The sequence below is a fragment of the Callionymus lyra genome, chromosome 2 (assembly GCF_982586985.1).
Source record: "Callionymus lyra chromosome 2, fCalLyr1.hap1.1, whole genome shotgun sequence".
Lineage (NCBI taxonomy): Eukaryota > Metazoa > Chordata > Actinopteri > Syngnathiformes > Callionymidae > Callionymus > Callionymus lyra.
This window is the reverse complement of record NC_141819.1, coordinates 40,507,689-40,526,519: the sequence shown is the minus strand read 5'-3', so window position 1 is coordinate 40,526,519 and position 18,831 is coordinate 40,507,689. Positions and strand designations below refer to the sequence as shown.

Below are 18,831 nucleotides of genomic sequence, written 5' to 3'. Positions count from 1 at the left end.
CCCATGTTAAAGTCAGTTTGATATAAATATTCATTCCTGAACCAGACGAGTCTTCGTCCTTGAAATTCCGAAATCAGATCAATGATCACAGCTGGTCAAACTCTAGAGCTACAGCTTTTTTGCTTTCCTGTCACAACTAACCGAAGAAATACAATGCGTTTCTAAACTCCACAAAATTAATTTCACCTCTGTTTTAGAAAAGTTAGTTTCTTTGTTTGTTTGCGTCTGAAAGGTTGGCAGGATCATCTTCACCTCCTCATATGGTCATACATGGGCGGAGTACGGTGTACATTTTAGGACATCGTCAGGTGTCAGACAAAACGGCTTCATCCGTCAGACGAAGCAGCCTTAGACAAAACGGCTTCATCCGTCAGACGAAGCAGCCTCAGACAAAACGGCCTCAGACAAACCTCCGTCAGATCGAACTTTGTCAACCTTCAAAATAAAAGTCCCCAGACAAAACTACATCAGAAACAAAAAAAATCGCTCCTTTTTATTTCAAATAAAACAGGAAATGCATGTGATAACGACGTGATATTAGACAAAACGACATCAGATAGCATCTGGGGAAAAAAATAACGTACCGTTTTATTGCGAATGAAACCAGAAATGCACACGATAACGATGTGATATCAGCCAAAAGGACATCGGATAGCATATAGAAAAAAAAATAAACGCATCATTTTATTTCGAATGAAAACCAAAATTCATGTGATAACTATACTACAAAATCCGATGGCATGTTGACGTGTGACGTCACATGTATTTCCGGTTTTATTCGAAATAAAATGGTCCGGTGATTTTTGTTGACAAAGTTCGATCTGACGGAGGTTTGTCTGAGGCTGCTTCGTCTGAGGCTGTTTTGTCTGACGCCGCTTTGTCTGACGGAGGTTTTTCTGAGGCTACTTCGTCTGAGGCCGTTCATTCTGAGGCTGCTTCGTCTGACGGAGGTTTTTCTGAGGCTTGGTCTGATACCTGACTATGTACATTCCCAAAGTTAGCAAAACTTTGTATTCTTGCTTTTTATTTTTTTTAAATGTGTTCATCTGTAAATCTTCTGCTTGAATTGTGAATTTCCGAACTCAGATAAATAAAATTATCTATTTAATTATCTATCTAATGTTGTTTTGTATGAAGCCTAAGGCTGCTTCGTCTGACGGATGTTTGTCTGAGGCTGCTTCGTCTGAAGGATGAAGCCGTTTGGTCTGATACATGACGATGTCCTAAAATGTACACCGTAGCGGAGAGTTACGCTCATGACTCATTGAGCTGCATTCATCAAATACTCACGTGTTTACGATCAGATCCGAGTGTGAATATCTGTGCGGGGACTTGCTTCATGAATGAGACCCATTATGTGAAGGGTTGTGTAAGAAACCCTGTTGTAGTGATGATGCCTCCGTTTCTGACATAACAGCACACAGGTTTTATTTAACGTGTATTTTTTTTTTTAAGTCTGTGCAGTTATATACGAAAAACACTTTTGTTATCTGAGGGTCAAGATCCCTTTGTTCACTTTGACCCTGAGACAACACAAGGAATACCTCAAACACATTTGCTTCAGGTCACCACACAGGCCCCATTTAAAAAGTACTGGTTGCGCACAGGCACAGAGCTCAGTCCCTGGGAAACACTACTGAAAAATATATGTTCGTACACCAAAAAAGTAATTTTCAGATACAGTGTAGTGCGTTTATGTTTGTGTTTAGTTGTCATATGAAATCTTTACTATATTGGATGCTGCTTGTAAACGACTTGTGTTACATAATCTGGGCAATCACCTGCAGTAAATGGAGTAATCTCCCCCCCGCTGCTGTTTCCCCGTCATCTTCACAGTCCTGGAGGAAGCTTTGCTTATCTTCGCAGAAAATTCTACAACAGACAGAATCACAGCAGGTCGGTATGATGGGGAGTTAAATTCAAACATTGAGCAGAGAGAGTTTTCGGATAAATTTCTCTATGGAAACTTTTTTTTTTCTTCCTAAGTGGTCTAAATGTCAACATCCCCTCTTGGTGAGTAATGACCACACAGGCAGTGCATCAGACGCTTGACGCCGACCTCATTAAACCAGGCGCGAAAAAAATACCACAGAAAACAGCTCGCGGCGGCAGGCTTATGTCAGCAACACACTGACTGGATATTTCTCTACACCTCTGCGCACAAAACCATAGACACATACACTGTCAGGATTCTGACTATTCCCAGAGTTGTTTTGAGCGGGAATCAACAGCATGAGATGGATGTTGTTTGTAGTAAATTACCTCAACAAACTTGTTACTTTGCCAGATGGATGGATCAATAGCATTTAAACCTTTTTTCCATAATACTATATAAAAGTATTTTCAGAAGTTCTAAGATAACCATTAATGTTTTTTTTGTCCTTTGAAGACTTTTTCCACACGATTCACGTGATTTTACTTTCCGAGCAGCTCACTGACTACACAAGTATGTGTGTGTACCTATATATATATTATATATATATATATATATATAAATATATATATATATATATATATATATATATGAATTGGAGGCTGAACCCTCATCTGAGCCAGCAGAATAGCATTAAATGTAGGAGACCAGCAAAATGCTCACACAGCTGTTAAAACGAATACCCTTGGCTTCTCTGCACCTTCCCATTTGATTCAAGGCACTTTTTCATGATGGCAACTGCATATTGCCAAGACAGATCAAAACATTTGAGCAGATCAGGTACTTAAAATGTACGGGAGGCACCTTCGGGTACGATCAAGGAAAACAGAGACAAATGGCAGAGACACAAAATGAGGATTAGTGGCTGCAGCAAAACACAATGAGGGCGTCATTATTCCAGACTTTGGCTTTTTGACTGGTTGTGGGTGTAAAGCAGGGTTTTTCAAACATGTGGCCCGGAGGCCATTTGTGGCCTTATGTGTTTTCATGAAGGGTGTTCGAGCAAAGGATTCCATCTTTTTATAATGTCAAATAGTTAAGGAATATCATTGCATCACATGTTATCATTAATAGAGCTTTGATTTCCCCCAAAGAAACCTGCATAGAATGACATGAAACTTCACAAATAAACCACACAAGAATACACAAAACATTAATCATCAAATATGAATCAAATTTCGATCATAGACATAAATAAATAGATCAACCCTTGTGTTATCTCGAAAAAAAAAACTCCACCACTGCATCTGTTTTTATGGAAGCCAGGGAGGTCAAGTCACCTTAACCCAGAGACAACACAAGGGATACCTCAAACAAATTTGTTTTCAGGCCTATGGGTCGAATTGAGATAACACAAGGGATAAGAGCATAGCAGCTGGTTTATGTTTGTAGCGATAGACTAATTTTACAATATGCTTCTATACAATATATTCAGCTCACAATACAATATGAAACAATATATTTTGATACACTTTAACAATTTATGATTTAAGGGGATACTGAATTTTAGTGACATATTGTGATGGTTCCTCTTTTTCTTGGAGTAATTATAAGAACTGAAAACCAAAATATGCCGGAGGTTTAATTTCAACACGAAAAGGAAAAAACACTGTGAATATTTACCTGTAAATTAAAAAAATAATAATTTCTGCGCAGATTCAAAACATGACTTTATTCAAAAAAAAAATTGAAAAAAAAATTCTAATCAAATATTAAACATATGATCAATTCTTTAATAAGTGTATTTTTTGTACTTATTTTTAAGAAAAGAAAATATATCAGGTTCAAACCAAATTGTTCACTCAAAAATGTTATTGATTGTGTATGCATTTGTAGTTGCATAAAGTGAAAATCAGTATTTTTGGAAGTTTAATTCCATGTGCACCACATTGATGTGTGTGGTACCTACAAAGATAACTTTTCATCTGTTATTGTAATAAATAGACATGAGAACTTACCCTAATTTAATCATTAATCCCCAAAAGAGGCTAACAACTGTCTGTACCAATTACTAATCATGTATAGAGAAAGCAATTCTTCTATTTTATTATTATTATTACACACAAGCTAACTATAGATCATCAGCACTTGAACTAATACTGGATTGCTGTCAACTATCATTAAGATATTGATGTGTAAAAAAACTCCTTGAACAATGTCATAGAAAATATCATTGTTAGCCTGATGAAGGCATCTTCCATCTATATCACCCACTCACTTGGATGTCAGGCCAAAACCCACTGAGATAGAGACGCGACACACTGAGGGATTTATAATTCTAATCACCATGGAGCACAACAAAGTGTCTAGATCACCGCTGTGATTAATTACATGGACGTGATTCTAGAAGCCCTCGGTCCCTCCAGCACAAGTTTGGCTAAATCGCACTTCCATCAATCTTCTTCTGACATACCAGTTGGTTGCCTGAGATTGTTTCCACTTCATCTTCAAAAAGCCTCTTAGATTTTCCAATTCTCTAACTCAATTGAAATCACTGAAGCTAATCCATTGAATATGAACAATAGACTTGAGTAAAATAAGAGAGCGTTAGATCTCAGGTTGCAGAGCTTTGACCGGACATGACTGACCTGTAGGCGTAGATGTTGTGTGTGGCACTCGCCACCTTCTTGTTTTCGAGCAGCTTCTCCAGAACCATTTTCACCTGAAACATGACAAAGTTGATCGATGCACAGTGTTGCTGAGCACCGTTCTTCTATGGAATGAAAAGTGTAGCGCAGCTGTTTTTCTTTCTTTTTTTAATAATTGCTCACCTCAGGTTCATTCTGATAAATTACAACAGCAAACTATATTTTGTTGCAAACTATAACAAAAAAGACATTTTATTAAAAGTTCGAGCAAAAGTCTCCAATCTCTTTAAAACCGCAGACGCAGTTGATGTTGACATTATATTCACTTTAGATAAAAACAGTAAAATAAAGTAGCCTGACCAGCAAAAAAAAAACGTTCTAGGCCTGAAAAAGACATAATACAACAATGCGGCGTCAGAAGGTGTTCTATATTGTTTTTCTATAACAAGATGGTCATATATAGAGACCATGTGTCACTCATTGTCACAAGTTTACATGGAGACTCATGGACCAGTACCAGTTGGGGACAACTGAGATACAGTGCAATTATTGTCAATTCTGATGCACACCATTTCATTTATTATGATGTAACAATAATACAAAATAATAATCATTTTAATTAGATAATTATTAGTTAGCTTTTATTTGTATTCTTTACGAAATCAAAACGTCAGTCATCTGTTCTGAGTTCTTCTCTTTACCTGTCTGGGCGTCACTACTGGAGCTAAATGAGGCTGGAAGGTACTTCGTCGGTCGCTGATGCAAACTCCATGTTTGATTGGTGGAATTTCTTCATCTGCTCAAAATAAAAACGGTCAAAACCTTGAGGCAAGACACGTAGCGAGAGTTTGGGTCATACCGTGTGGATGGTCTATGAAGAGATGAACGTTGTCGCTCAGTTTGAGGCTACTGAAGTCTGGCACTTCTGGATCAACATCAAGATCTTCCGCAGTTGTATTAACTTTTTCGGGTTGATCCACTGAAAAAAAATTAAATATTTAAATATATTTGAGTTAAAGTCTGACAGGGTGAGAGAAAAAAAAATGATGATTTCAAGTGTTACATTTTCTTGTATTTCTGGCAAAAAAGATTTTAGTCAAGTAATGTGATCATAAAAGAAAACCCATGCAATTTTTTTTAAATCACTTGATAAGAGCCAAAAAAAAGGAAAACTTTATGTGTTTCAGAGACTGTAACATAGACTTTAATGTTGCCAGCAGGATGTTTGAATGTCCTGGTTTGGACTAAAAATGTATATCAAATTAAAAAACTGGTAAGTCAAAATGATGTCTAAACCAATTTGAACATAACCTGATAAAAGGTTGAAAGGCAATATATAGGTCTGTGTTGACATTATAAATCAGAAATCAGAGAGCTACATTTAATGGAGTTGATTTGTCTGCACATTCAATTTTTAGGAGTCACAATGTGATTGTGATGAGGAAACACTCCTTTGAGCAGAACCAGATTCAGTGTGAATGGCCTCCTGCTGTGACTGACTGGGATGGAGAAGAGACAACTGTGTAGATATGTGATGGCTCAGCCCGAAACAAATCCAAAACTCATGACACTGGCACTTTTTTATAATCTAGTTTCAGAATGGAGACATTTTGACACAAGTTGCCTGCAACATAATTTAGACCTACTATTGGACAAGTTGGACACTTTTGTTGAGATGTTAGTTTGGTGATAGAGGATATTCGTGTTTAAGTCACTTCCATAAATAAGAGCATCTTCTCCTTTTATCCCCAAACTCTCTATACACGGACCGTGGCCACCGACTGATTCTCAATTCACACTTATAAAGGATATGACATACAGCTGATAAAGTACTCATCAAAAGGGAGACTCGAGCCATTTATCCTACAAATCCAATATAAAGAGTATATCATGGTGAAGAGCCTGTCTGTGTTCCAAACAACTGAGCCGCCACTGCATGAAAAGGTCTCCTGTGTCGACAGGCAGCCTGGAAGCCTGACATTAAAAGACACATACCGAGCGACTTATTACCAAATTACCATCACCTGACCTTAACCCTGACATTATGATTGTTTTAAGACTAAATATAGCCAGGCAAAAAATTGTAGCACCACAGCAATTACAATCACTAACGATACCTTTCTGGAGTCCATTATTAAGGAGACATAACAATGTGTACTACACTTGGTAGTGGAAAAGCCTCACGTCCCCCTTGAACTGATCTAGTGGCCCTACCGCCTAACAGCTTCACAGAGAGATCTACATGCTTCATACAGTATACAGCATGTAGACTACTGATCTCTAGTGAAGCGGTTATTAACATTAACATTTTTAATTTTATACACACTTTATTGAAAATAAAGATGAGGATGTATATCGTAACGATAGGGATTTGGCAAGATTTTAATGTGTCTGTTTTTTTTTTCTTACACCACTAATACATATGGCCGAAAATTGTGGACACATTTGAATCTTCATTAATGTCTTTCTCACTTGCACCTGATGAAGCTGCCCTCCCCACGTAAACCTTCAGCGAGAGCTCAGTAGTCTACTTCCCCTTTTTCCAAGAAGAGTTATCAAGCAGTCAGCAACTCAACAAGACGTTGAGATCATGCCGACACACTCATAAATACAGATAGAAGGGACTATATAGCAAAATAACTATAATATAAATGATGATCATATACTTAGGCATCAGAGTTGAGAATCAAACTGGTTGCAACCATTCAGTTGACTCTGTGGTCTTGGAACATCTCATGGTATTTTAAAGATTGTTGACCTCCAGTCAAGCCTTTGAGCAGATACAGCGTTTTACTGTGGGCGTGTCTCAAAGCAGCCATGACAGACTCATCGATAAAGTTAAATATGAATCTTAAAAGTGTTTTTAGAACCACAGTTGCAAGTCCTCCTTTCCGTATGATATATTGTTATTGATTCACAATGTAGTTATTCATAAGTACAGTCCTCTTTGGAGGATATTTCTCACCACCTGATTTTCTCTCTGATTTTAGTTTATTCTCTTGGCTTGTGTTTCTCCACGTAAATTGTAGACAGTAGCTCTGACATAAAGACAAGAAGAGTTAGAGGTAGCAAACTTGAAGAAGCTCATGGTCTAAACAAAAGATGTTAGTGACAGAAACCCCGGGGAAAAGAAGAATAAGACAACCATGAGGTTCATCGATGTGGAGAAGGAGGACATGAAGAGGAAAGGTGCGACTAGGAACAATGATGTTTTCCATGGCTTCATCCTGGTTCATTTTATTCATGGACGAATGCACTCCTGATACCGCAATCATAGTTTTTAATTTAGTCCCATGTAGTTACTACTTTAACAAGTATGAAGAAGAAATTGCTAAAATGAATGATAATTAAAACCAAATTAGTGTAATTTATAGTAGCTAGTAGCTCATTGATGGTGAACTTCCCTCCGACAACTGTAAATAAAATTTAATGAGGTTGTAGTGAGTTGTGAGTCCGCCTCTGCACTGAGCAGCAGGAAGCCGAACTGAGTTTATGTTCAAATCGCAGCGGAGTAATGAGGAACGCGTCACCCAGAGCAACGGAGCTCCGCTTTGATGCCTTTTTAATTGTTAGACAAATAGAAATCTCTCCTTGACAGAGGAATAGTCAGGTAATCTGGCAAACACAGGCAATATTTGTTAGTTTTTCCTTTGAGTCCCCAACTTTAGCACTTTAATAGGGGATAACAGGATGTAACATAACAGTATCAATAAGGGCTCAGTCAAGCTGTTTATGTATTCTTACTGCTGTTCCAGAACCCCAAATGTCACTTCACTGCTTCCATGGTAGCTTTTAATATTCCAGCAAACGAACATTTAGTAATTATACTGTATATATTATCTTTCAAGCGTACAACTGGATTTTGTCCTTTTTCATTAGCTTTCTTTTTTCACATCCTCTTTTAGGAGCTCTTTGCATCTTTGCAACCGTCTCCATCTCCTCTGGGTACGATAAAAGGGTTCCAAGCCAAACGGACTCTTAAGAAGAAACCGACTGAGACTTATTTCCACATGAATTGACTCGGAGATGTTTGAACCAAACAACAATGGTGCTGTCAGTTCCAGTTTCCCTTTATCTCCTCAAAAAAGGGTGTTTTGGCTATAAAATGGACAATCCCCCCATTACGACAGAAGATATACCAGACACCTTTGAATATCTCTTTTTTTGTAGAAACTTGGAGAAAGTCATTATTTCGGAATCCTTTACAATTCCAAAATCACTGTCAAGGAAACAGGAGGCATTAAACAGATATACATCTAAAGTCAATGCAGTCACTCAAAGTCAGACATGAAGGAGTTATTTAATGCCCTACAGGCTTTTGTACTCATCTTATCTCTGACTCTGACCGCCTCACATCCCTGTAATAACAAACCAGTATCTCAGATTGAAGATGCCACTCAAAGAGAATCCACGAATGGAGTGAATGATCCAATACCAGTCGACAGAAAGTTGTAATCGTCTGAGTTTTGCTTTGACACGGACATTACTGTGTGTGATCATTGTAATAGACTCCTTTTAACTTGAAAGAATATTTAGCTTATTGTTCCAGTTTGTTTTGAATGCTGCATAACTGAAACTTCATTTCAATGGAGCTGACAGACGAAGAATTCTGGGAGAAAATAATTCAACGAGCCAATGCAGACATTTATCCATGCGTTGATCATTTCTTATAGCAGTGTCCCAAGAAAACACATTCACCATTCCTATAGAACTTGGATACTTACCAGGTCCCGAGAATAAATCAGTTTGAGGTAACCCTTGTGTTTTTGTCCTTAAGAGTTCATTTTAAGATTTTTCTATTGGCTAAAAAAAATCTATTATGGCCTTTGTCCTCCCTACATATCCAATTTGCTTTCACCCTTGCAGTCCTTATCTTTGAGTAAAACATAAACGTGTAAAAGCTGGTTCCAGTTATTACAGGCCGTATCTATGGAACTGAGTACCTGATGACTGGAGGTCTAAGGAGAGTTTTAGTATTTTCAAACCCAAACTTAAGACCAACCTATATATTGTTGCTTTTATAAACTAACCAAACTTTTTTTTATTGACTATCTATTAAGTCTGGCATACCATCCTTAAATGATACATGGATTATGATCGAATCACTCACGATACATTTTAATACATTATGATTCGATGAGATGGGATGCAGTTAATGCAACTGTGGGAGGAAAAATAATCAAAGAGAAATTCATTAGAATGCTTAGAACAATCTTTCTTCATTTTCAAAACAGACTGTTGCTATATTCACTCAAAAAAGTGAAATTAACAACTTTAGTGCATTGCAATAATCAACTTTGCAACATTCTAAATAGCAATACCTAAATTGTTTATAAATCTGACAAAAAGAAGGGTGGAAAGGAAGGAAACAAAACACTTGGATAAGTTACCATCTGTACAGTTGTTTTCTTAAAAAGTAGTAATTATATAGAGAGCATTTATAAAGCAGTCAAGAGCAGGTGTCTGATCACCATATTAACCAACACACAAGATACAGTAAAGTGAAATAAAAAGATCCTCTTCAACTGCAATGGTGTCTCCATGCCATCTCAATAGGTAAGTAAGTAAGTAATGGTCATTTGTAGAGCACCTTTCTAGACCAGGGTCACAAAGCACTTTAACAATCAAAAGCAATACACATTTGAAAATACCTACAAATAAAAAAAAAATCTAAAAGGCCAAGACATAAGACAAACATAGTCCCAGAAAATAAGAAACAAGCCTGCACGAATAAAAATGTCTTAAGATGTTTCTTGAAGGAGTCAGTAGACTCCATCAAAAGCAGAGGGAGAGGAAGATCTTTCAAAAGCTTAGGAGCAACAGCCTGGAAGGATTTCTCTCCTCTGGTCCTGAACCGTGTGCGAGGAACCATCAGTAGATTCTGATCCACAGACCTCAGAGCCCGAGCTGGGATGTAAGGCTGGATCAGATCAATGATGTAAGGAGGAGCCTGACCATGAATAGTTCTAAAAGTAAGAATCAGGATTTTAAAATGGATCCTGAAAGAAAATGGCAACCAGTGAAGAGTTTTAAGGATCGGGGAAATGTGAGTTCTTCTACTAGGTGAGTTCCAAGATAGCTCTTGCTATGGATATTAATAATCTATGCTTTACACACTCTACAAATGGCCAGAACCTTATCCAACTTAAGTTCCTATTCTTGTAAAAAAAAAAAAAATCAAAAAGCTTAAGATACTTTAAGATTGGGTGGTGTGTTGTGACCTGTGCTTGTGTGGTCTGAAGAACTGTTGTTGTCATTACACTCCACAGCAGGAGAGTGGCCATACAGTGTACCAGAGCTTCGATCCACCTATACTTACATTTTACAAACGAAAAGAGACCAGTCTACTTCCTACATTTAAATCAATCCAGATATTCACCAAACTATTTATTCATCATCATCATCATCAGTAAAATACTTTGCCAACAGCTCCTACAAAGATCTATGGCTCTCTGACTTGCATTTTCTAAATGGATGTCTCCTAAAATTCAACCTTATAAGTACAAAGTACATTTTCTCTTCCAAGAACTTTTTACCTGTGATAAATGGAAATACATTTCTACCGCAGGCACTGAAGGTAAAACACCAAATGCAGTATTATATTTTTAAGACGCCAATTCAAGGGTTTGACTCATAAAATTGAAAATAAATCTCAGCTCACCCGTTCCCGAATCCTTGGATTTCTCAACGAGGAACTCTCGAATTTTCTCCACCCACATGTAGAGGATGCTTTCTCCAGTGTGCTCGCTGTTGAAACAACAAATGCCTTTGTCAGATTAAATGGAAACAGTAAAATGAAGAAAAGCTTCTGTTCTCTCTGCACATCTTCGTCTTCAGAAGTCTGCGATTACGAAGCACTCACATGTAGAGGTCTTCTAAGCTGTTTGCCAATTTAGTCCTCTCTGGGCCTCGCAACCAGCCCGCACTACAAGAACAAACGGAGAGTTATTGAGCAAGACAAAGAGTGGGCTTTGAGTGGCTTGTTGTCCGATCAATTGAGCAGATTGCCTCAAGATATCATTTGAAAGGCAAATAGACTCACTTGATCTGGTAGATCGGTGGGGAATCGCTGGGATAATCAGACGGGAGAATTATCTGACAAGAGAAATCATGAACTGGAGTTTAAACCAAATAAGCAGACAGAAATCGCTGGATCAACTTTATTGATATACCTGCAGACATGCAGTCACCTTGGGCTCCTCCATATCATTGGATATTTTAATGCAAAATATTCGGGAAGCCTCGTCGATGACACACCATTCATCACCGTAAATGGATGAGAGGGCCTCAACCTCTTCAATCTGGAGCATGGAATCAGATACAAGCTAAAGTTTAACAACACTTGATATTTATGGGAAGTTAGACACCAAATACATCTTTACCTTGACTGTGACTCTGAAACATTTAAGATTTGGTGGTTTTATCAGAAAGAAAACCCAAAATGGTGCCTAAACATTAAGTTAATAAAAACATTTTGTATGAAAGCATTTGATATGTATGCATAAGTTACTCAACAAAAACAGTAAATACAGCAACATTGACCTAGTATTGCTTTTAAAATACCAACTACAGATTATATTCATGGATGTTTAGACAGGTACACTATAAAGTTAAACCGCTCCCTCCTGCCCACTGCTGCCAGGTTACACAATAAAAAATAAGCAACAAGGCTGACTGGGTCTTAACAGTAACTTCTTACAAATAAATTAGTGTTTCTTTTAACTCCCTCCCTCACATCTCTATTTCTACTACCCTTCTCTGAGGATTTTTAGTTCAGTGCACTTTCTTCTATATATGGTTATAGTATATTTATACAGAGTTGTTATCTTTATTTGTGATTTATTTTCAATCTGCTCTTCACTTGTGCAATACATGCTTTTATTATGTAAACCCTATGAACAGTTATGAGATATGTGCTGCTAATACTGTTCAAATGTCCCCACTGTGGGACAAATAAAGGTTTAGCTTGTCTTAAAACACGCATAAGTCACTTTCTTTCTTACTGAAATGTCTTTACTATTCATAAAACCGATACCTTGCGTGTGCCTGGTTTTTAATGACAATGCAGGATGATTCAAATTGTTCATTGAAGTGTTCTGAATTATAGTACAGTTGTATGCAAAAGTGTGGGCACCCCTCTAAGATTTCACAATAATTTGCTCTAACTTTAGAAGAGAAGATCACAGCAACAAGATTTAATTTCCTACAGAGATTTAGTCATTTGAGTGTTTTCCAGACCAAAATTCTTAAGAGCATTACATAGTTTTATTATGATAAAATTGAATGTAAAAAATAAAATGTGCAAAAGTTTGGGAACCCTTTTAATCACATTCATTTCAAGACCTGTAGGGATTTATAGCTGACAGGTTGCAGCACAAAATTGCTTTGATTAGTTTGTGAGACCTTGCATTACAAAGACAGGTGAAAATATGAACGAAAATGCTGTTTAACAGAGGTAATTGCTTGCTGTTCTTGTCCTAGGAAGGGTACAATAAATGATCAAGAAGGTTTGGACTGTCTGTCAGAACTGTAGTGCAGAAATGGAAGGCCACAAGAACAGTCCTTGTGAAGGAAAGATGTGCTAGGCTAAAAAAATACAGGAAAGGCACAGAACAAGGATGGTTAGAATGGTCACAGACAAGCCACAGACCACCTTCAGAGAACTACAAGAACATCTGGCTACAGATGGTGCAGTTGCAAAAAGCCTTTCTTGAGTGTTCGTCACAAGAAAAGTCGCATGAGGTATGAAACTACATCTGGACAATCCAGAAGCATTTTGGAAAGGAATACTGTGGTCAGATGACACTTAGATGCAGTTATTTGGTCAGAACAACTGGAGGTATGCATGGAGAAAAAAAAAACATGGATTTCTATGAGAAGAACTCATTGCCTAATGTGAAATTTGTGGAGGGTCCATCATGTTATGGGGCTGCGTGGCTAGCAGAGGGACTGGAAACCTTGTTGAAGTTAAGGGGCCACATGAATTCCTCTCAGTATCAGCCGATTATTGACAACAATGTTCAAGAATTGGTCACAAAGTTGAAGCTACGCCAGGGTTTGATCTTTCAGCAGGACAATGATCCTAAGCACAGTTTATAAATCCACCATGAATTCAGTAGCACAAGTACAATCTACTGGAATGGTCATCCCAGGCCCCAGACCTTAACATTATTGAAAATGTATGGATTGATTTGAAGCAGACTGTCTGTGCACGGAAGCCAAGAAACCGGACTGAACTGGAGGTTATTTCTTTGGAGGAATGGGCCAAAATACTGCCAGACTTAAGGGAGTTGTCTGTGGCGATAGGAGGCATCTACATGCAGTTCTTGCAGCAAAAGGAGGCTCTACTAAACATTCATGGAATTATTTATTTTCATTTTGTTGTTCTTTTTCCTAAAAATTTAATGAATCTATAAAAAAAACTCGAGCATTGGATTTTTTTTTTATATACGGAGCGACAGAAGCAGTTAATTCATTTATAGTGGTTTCTGAGGTTGCCTTTTGCGTTCCCATCTTTACTAGAGTCTTCTGTGCAGTTGTTGACTGACATGATGCATAAAGGTCCTTCTAGTGGTTCCTAAGGTGGCTGGGTAGATTTGCAGCGTTGCCCCTCGGCAGAGAAAATGTTTTTTGGGATATGTCGTCTATATTGAAACCAAAATAATTCCAATTCCCTGAGGTACCATGTCTTCTTGGAATAAGTTGCTCACAGCTTTCATCAACATTTCCCTCCTCGTCTTCCACTAGCTTGTTCACTACACACACCCTCCGCTGAGGCTGAGCGTTTGCTGGTTCTGTGCTGGTCCAGGGATCTCGCGCATTTAAGGACGCGTCTGATGGTTGAAGTGCGCATTTAATAATTGCTTGATTTATACAATAAATAATTGTAAAGTATTGCACATGTTTTTGATATACATATTGCACGTGCCAATATCCCAATCTCAATATTTTCTATATATATTGTGCAGCCCTACTTTGGGGTGCCCTAAGTTATGCACATGCATGTTTTTGCTTAAATGCACATAAAAAATTCGGTTGGACCAATAAAAATGATTTAACTAATGAGATGTTTCCGTTTCATAGTATAACATATGTTAAAATAAAGTTGCTGCTTCAAAAGCTCAACAAGTGATAAACTGATGCAGTGATTTTCCGAAGGGGTGCCCAAACTTTTGCATACCACTGTATGCGTTTCCTTTTTACTGTAAATATAAATAAGAATCACCTTTATTGAACAAGAATATGTCAACAATCATACATGGTAGACATCTACGGTTGTTTGTCTCATCCTCATGATGTGCATAAAGGAGATTGATGACAAATGAAAAAATTAAATAAGGTGGAATAAAATAGAACAATATACAAAATATATATTTTTAAATGTACAAGGAGATCCAGTGAAAAAAGAATTAAAGGGTAGATAGTAGCAGGTGACTTGGGAATTGATGAATGATAACTTGATAGCATGATTGATGTCTGTCCTCACAGTGGCATCACAGCCAGATGATGACATCACTCAACCCCTTGCAGGGGCCAAGGACACAAACAGGAAATTTCCAACGGAATTTGAGTTATTTTTAACTTCTATTTAAAGTGAGGGAAATAGTTAGCTAGATGATAAACTTTCTAGCATTGCTGATTGCATGCACTTATTCTGAAATGGTGTGTGTTAACAAATTGGGTTAGGAAAAAGGACAATATATAGGAATAATATAGGAATTGATGCCTTTGTGATTCATAATCAGATTGGCTTAAAGAAAAGTTTGTCATAATTATTTGTTGTTTTCTAGTTAATTATCTGGTGGTGAATCTAAAGAAACATAGTATGACACATGTTTCACAATCCTCTCTAAATCTGTGTATTAAGAGGACATTTATGACCAAGAAAAAACACACACAGATGTATCAATTTCTTTTACTTAATCCTGAGAGTGATTTATTTCTTGCCAAGGATAAACTAGATTGATTTTGTCAAGTTTACATTTTTATTAAATATTCCCGAACGATTGAACTTAAAATAGAGATTTTTAAATGATTTTGTTCCTGCGCAAAGTTTCCCCAAAGTAACAAAAACTTTATATCAAACAATTTGAAAGAACTTGAAATTAAAGCCAAAATAAAAACATACAATATACTGTATACTATTTTCACGGACAGTCTCAGCGGACACTGCATGTGTGAGGAATTTCTGGCCAATTATTTACATTTTCTCCATTGAAATATAAACATCAGGGGAGAAGAACTTTCTTCAGTCCAGATATATGTATTAATAAGGCTCTTGTTAGAACTGAACACAGCATCGGCATGAAGCGAGATGCCAAGTAGAGCAGAGAAGGTATAGAGATTTGACTTTTTAGATGAAAGAGAATCGACAATAATTGTTCATATTCTTGTTCTTCAAAGAAAGAACTGATTAAAGTCAATTGAAAAAGGTGCTTAATGGGTAAATTGCTTATATAATAATCAAAGTAAATAACATGCATTATTGCTACTTTCGCATTAAAAAAAGATAAAGGAAGAGGTGTGTGACACTACTTGATAAGCACCAGCAGATATATTTCTTAGATAAACAAAATAGTTTCAATCCAATTAGATAAATGAAAAGATTCTCCTTGTTGTCTTCCAAAAATGTGCACATAATTCTTTGTTTTATAAACTCTTTTAAAACGAACAACAGACAAAAAACATCCCTCTCTTTTTGATCGTTACCCAGTCTTAGCTGGTACCAATACCTTCACATCGCTGCCGGTTCCTGAACAATTCTTTGAAAAATAATGAGGATTCATATCTCTAATTACAAAATCATCCTTATTTTATATTAGCAAGAATCTGGCGATATGATGCGTATCACGATACAGGGCCAACGATGCAATATATTGCCATATATTGCATAGAAAGGCACTATATAAATAGAGATTATTATTATTATTATTATTATTATTACTGTAGGAACCAAGATACATTTGTAGTTTTTTCTTCACTCTGGCGTTGCATAATTTACATACTACACTACTCTTGAAGAAATCGTAACTGCGTTCAATTCTCTTGAAACCAAAATATGTCCAAACATCAGCTTTAAAAGCTACTGGAGTCGACTGTATCCTCTCGTCCTCAGTCATTGAGAGGATCACGCGTGAATTCATTGTTCTTTTAGCTGCAGGTGACATAATAAATGTACGCCGTAAATATTTGCATGTTAATTGTAAATAAATGTATCATAAAATATGATTTAAAAGAAAAAATATAGATAAATAAATAAATGTTTTAATCCTTGTGTTATCTCTGGGTCAAGGTGACCCAGAGTCTCAAAAACATTTGTTTTTTGGGTCACCTTGACCCTGAGATAACGCAAGGGTTAAAAAAAAAGGTTGTTTTGTCTTTATAATCGATACAGTGATATGGAACATTGATAAAATATATAAAAACATACATCGCCATATCTATATTTTCTTACACCACTAATATCCACATATCATTTCCAGGTTACTAACCCTAGAAATGAACAGACCCCAACCACAGGAATATTGTTAATATATATCAGAATAATAAAATGTATAACAGCAGGGAAATAGTTTAAATTTTCTCAGATCAAAAGTAAGGTAAATGTTTGTATATTTTGATAGTTATTCTGTGGAAAACCTTTATCCGTGTTTACTCTGCAATTCTTGCAGAGTTTGTAGCAAGTATAGAGTAATATGCTGCATGTTTATCTCTTTCTATTACTGTGATTAAGTTTACCAATTTAGTACTTAATTAGACCTTTTTTTTATCAAGCAGCAAAAAAAACATCACAGACATTAAAAGAAAGTGAGACAGCTACAGAAACAAACAACATGTCTGAAAAATTGAAGGCAAAACATCACAGTCACAGCTCCACGTAGGTGGCAGGAGTAGGACGTGAAGACAATAACAAACAGATATTTCTGAGCTGAGACTAAGAAAAATGTGAGGAAAAAACTCAAAAAAACTATTTTCTTTTTTAAAAGATTTCAAAGAAATGAAATTAATCACGCTCAACAAATGTCCATATCAGTGGGAATGTGCAAGCATCCTTTGCTGCAGGTTGAGGGGGATTTGGCGCACGATAAACACAAAATTGCAGCCAAGATTTTTTTTTGTCTGTCGGAGAAAAGAAGGTTAATGAGGACACTTGTGCTAATTTCTGTCAATATTCTCCTGTTGTTTGGCAGACTTACTTACTTTTTATCCAAGAAAAATACAGGATTTTTTTTTTGGGGGGGGCTTTATTCATTCTAGATAAGAACTGAATCTCTGATATTTATTTCTAATAAATCCCACAGTGTGAATTGTAAAATGCTACTTACAAATTATTTAATTTAGGTGTATCAAACTCAATCCCAAAAGAGGCCAACTTTAATGCAGTCCAAGTCAACGGCCGGAAAATAATTTGAACAAACCATCTAAAACAGGAAGCATGGGTCTGATTGTCTATAAATAACCTTCTATTCTTCTAGGCTTAATATATCTTATCTTATCTTTGTGTTTGTCCTCCTTCAGCAAACAACCAAACAAATTCAGTATTCCAATTTTTCGGAGGTCCCTGCATAATCCTTGGAAAAGTTAATCTGTTCCTCCTTATCTTAATAACTGATATCTTAATAGATAGAATATAATCCTGAACATTAATCTGTTTTGATAAAGAGTCCTTTTGATTTTAATTAAACATTTTTAGACAGCTTTTATGTTACCTAGTCTAGTGGTTTTATCATATGTTTCACTATTTTTACTGTAATTCATTTTATTTTTTAATGCAAAAGCATTATTATTATTATTACTTCTGCGAAGGGCTGTTAGTATAACTGTATTACAATGTACTTCCTAAGTCGTTTATTTTCTCCTTATTTCATATTAGAACTACACTTTAAACCAATATGGCAAATGTTCTATGGGAAATATTTGTGTGAAGTTCATCCTAAAGGTTACATTCAATGTAACTTACTGTATATGAACATAAAAATAAATCATACTGTTCTATGCAAGAGAAACGCTTATGAAGCAGAAGTACTTTTAAGGCTACTAAAAATAAACAGTGCCATGTGGCCCAGTACTCCTTAAGCATGCTTAGTTACTGTGCATAGTTCATTCTGAAAATGTAAAAAAAAGTATAAAAAATAAGGGTCTTTTCATTGCTGACAAACAATATACATTAGATTATAGACTGAACAATCTGGGCAATGCAACACGCAGTTTTATTATTAAATTAGTTGACAAATAAATAAGATATATAGATTGAATTCATGTAAATATACCAGTAAAATTGTGTTGACAACATACACAACATATATATTT

The 18,831-nt window shown here is 36.4% G+C and overlaps 1 protein-coding gene across 1 annotated transcript in view; it reads right to left on the bottom strand.

Annotated features, from left to right (window-relative positions):
• Positions 1 to 18,831, bottom strand: part of impact (impact RWD domain protein) — a 37,605-nt gene that overhangs the window by 18,550 nt on the left and 224 nt on the right. Inside the window, exons 3-10 of the mRNA XM_087783079.1 lie at positions 11,694 to 11,822; positions 11,564 to 11,616; positions 11,384 to 11,446; positions 11,183 to 11,268; positions 5,381 to 5,500; positions 5,223 to 5,317; positions 4,522 to 4,595; positions 1,782 to 1,872 (exon numbers count right to left, since the gene is read on the bottom strand). Of these exons, the coding sequence (XP_087639205.1) occupies positions 1,782 to 1,872; positions 4,522 to 4,595; positions 5,223 to 5,317; positions 5,381 to 5,500; positions 11,183 to 11,268; positions 11,384 to 11,446; positions 11,564 to 11,616; positions 11,694 to 11,822 (711 nt within the window). The remainder of the gene's footprint in view (positions 1 to 1,781; positions 1,873 to 4,521; positions 4,596 to 5,222; positions 5,318 to 5,380; positions 5,501 to 11,182; positions 11,269 to 11,383; positions 11,447 to 11,563; positions 11,617 to 11,693; positions 11,823 to 18,831) is intronic.